The 1,648-nt window shown below is 65.5% G+C and overlaps 1 protein-coding gene across 1 annotated transcript in view; it reads right to left on the reverse strand.

Moving 5' to 3' along the window:
- Positions 1 to 1,634, reverse strand: part of Adamts10 (ADAM metallopeptidase with thrombospondin type 1 motif 10) — an 18,105-nt gene extending 16,471 nt beyond the window's left edge. Inside the window, exons 1-2 of the mRNA XM_033759422.1 lie at positions 1,572 to 1,634; positions 271 to 538 (exon numbers count right to left, since the gene is read on the reverse strand). Of these exons, the coding sequence (XP_033615313.1) occupies positions 271 to 538; positions 1,572 to 1,607 (304 nt within the window). The 5' untranslated portion in view covers positions 1,608 to 1,634. The remainder of the gene's footprint in view (positions 1 to 270; positions 539 to 1,571) is intronic.
- Between the last annotated feature and the right edge of the window lie 14 nt (positions 1,635 to 1,648).

Genomic DNA, 1,648 nt, shown 5'->3' on the forward strand with positions numbered 1-1,648 from the left:
GCCCCCCCACCCGCCCTCCTTCTCCGTGCAAAATCCCCCTTAATCACACACTGTCTTGTTTTCTTTGCAGTCCGGCCAAGTCTGAGAGTTGATCCCTGAACAGGGCAGTTGGCCCGAGAGGGAGGGAAGCCAGGCTTTCTCCTAGATGCCACCACTGCCACTCCGGGGGCGTCCACCCCCCACCTCCGCCTGGGTCTCACAGATGCGGTGAGACACCGCTGTTCTGTCCGGCGAGGCCAACGTCCACCAACGGGTAGTTTTCTAAAATACCTTTTGGGGACTTCTGTTGGCGGTGTGGTGCTGAACACGCGTGTGCGAAGTCCTTCCCTCGGCCACTCAACGGCAGGGGTCCCCTGGGCCTCAGTGGCCTCTTCCGCACTGCCCGGGTGGGGAGACGGACCAGGAAGAGGAAGCAGGCCGGCCTTGGCCCCAAGCTGTCTGGTGTCCGGGACAGCAGCGGAGGCTCGGGGTGTGCGGGGCGCGCAGGTGTCTGCCAGGGGCGCGGCTGGGGTGACTGGGAAGTGTGAGAGGGCGGGCACTGGGGGCAGGGAGGGGGCACAAAAAGTCAGTGGGCCTGGGGCAGAAGAGGAGGACCTAGGGGCTGAGGCAGGAGGGTCCCATCCGGGAGCTTGGCAGGTGACCGATCCGGAAGGAATCCCCTCTGTGGTGGGTAGGTGTGTGCGCAGGGCGGTGTGTGAGTGTGCACGTCAGTGTGTGTGTGTGCACCCGCGCGTGCGTGTGGGCCAGGGCCCAGCCATCTCCCCACAGCTGCCTCCAGGAAGCAGGAGGGAGGCCGCCAGCCTGGGAGAAGAGGCGCTAGAGGAGGAAATGTCTCTTCCAAACTCGGGCTCCACCCCGTCCCCGGACCCTGGAGGGACTGGCAGCTCCACACCCAACCTCCCAGGCCAGGCCAGGCTAGGCCAGGGCACCTGGCCGTCCAGCCTCCCCGTGGAGGCCGAGGCTGTGTGTGGCCATCAGAGGCCCACCGGCCCGGCCTCCTCCGGGCAGGCACTGCAACAGGACGCAGGCTGCGCAGTCCCGTGCGAACCCGCCCCGGTGCCGGGACAGATGCTGGTGACCTCAGTGACCAGTGCAGGGAAGGCGGGTGGTGCCACTCCCACCCCAGACACACGGGCACCCACATCCAGGGCATCGCACCTGCACGGCCAGAGGCCAACACCCTGAGCACACACCCAGTGAGACACCGCACACTCCAGACCCGTGTGCCGACCCACACCCATTCACAGCGGACACACGCACACACACAGGCACGCCAGAGGCCTGCACACGCAGCCCGGAGACAGACACACACAGCAGGCCGGAGAAGTCTACCCCCGACACACTCCCATTTACACACGTGTCACACTCAAGGGAAACATGTACGCCCAGAGGCACACAGCCAGAACACTCCCACTAACACACTTGTCGCACTACGAAACACACGGATGCTCGCACACACAAACCCAGGCACACACGGTTACACACACGCACAGCGGACACTTAAGCGCGCACACACGCTGATTCGTGCTCTCGCAGACACGCGGCACCCCCGGATCGTCACGGAGCCTCACCCCCGGCACGGCTGGACACACAAAGGCGCCCATCATCACCGCCGCCCCCCCGCCGGCGCGCACACCCGCTGCACATA

Source organism: Fukomys damarensis, unplaced genomic scaffold, assembly GCF_012274545.1.
Source record: "Fukomys damarensis isolate Sample0158 unplaced genomic scaffold, DMR_v1.0_HiC HiC_scaffold_37, whole genome shotgun sequence".
NCBI classification, from domain to species: domain Eukaryota; kingdom Metazoa; phylum Chordata; class Mammalia; order Rodentia; family Bathyergidae; genus Fukomys; species Fukomys damarensis.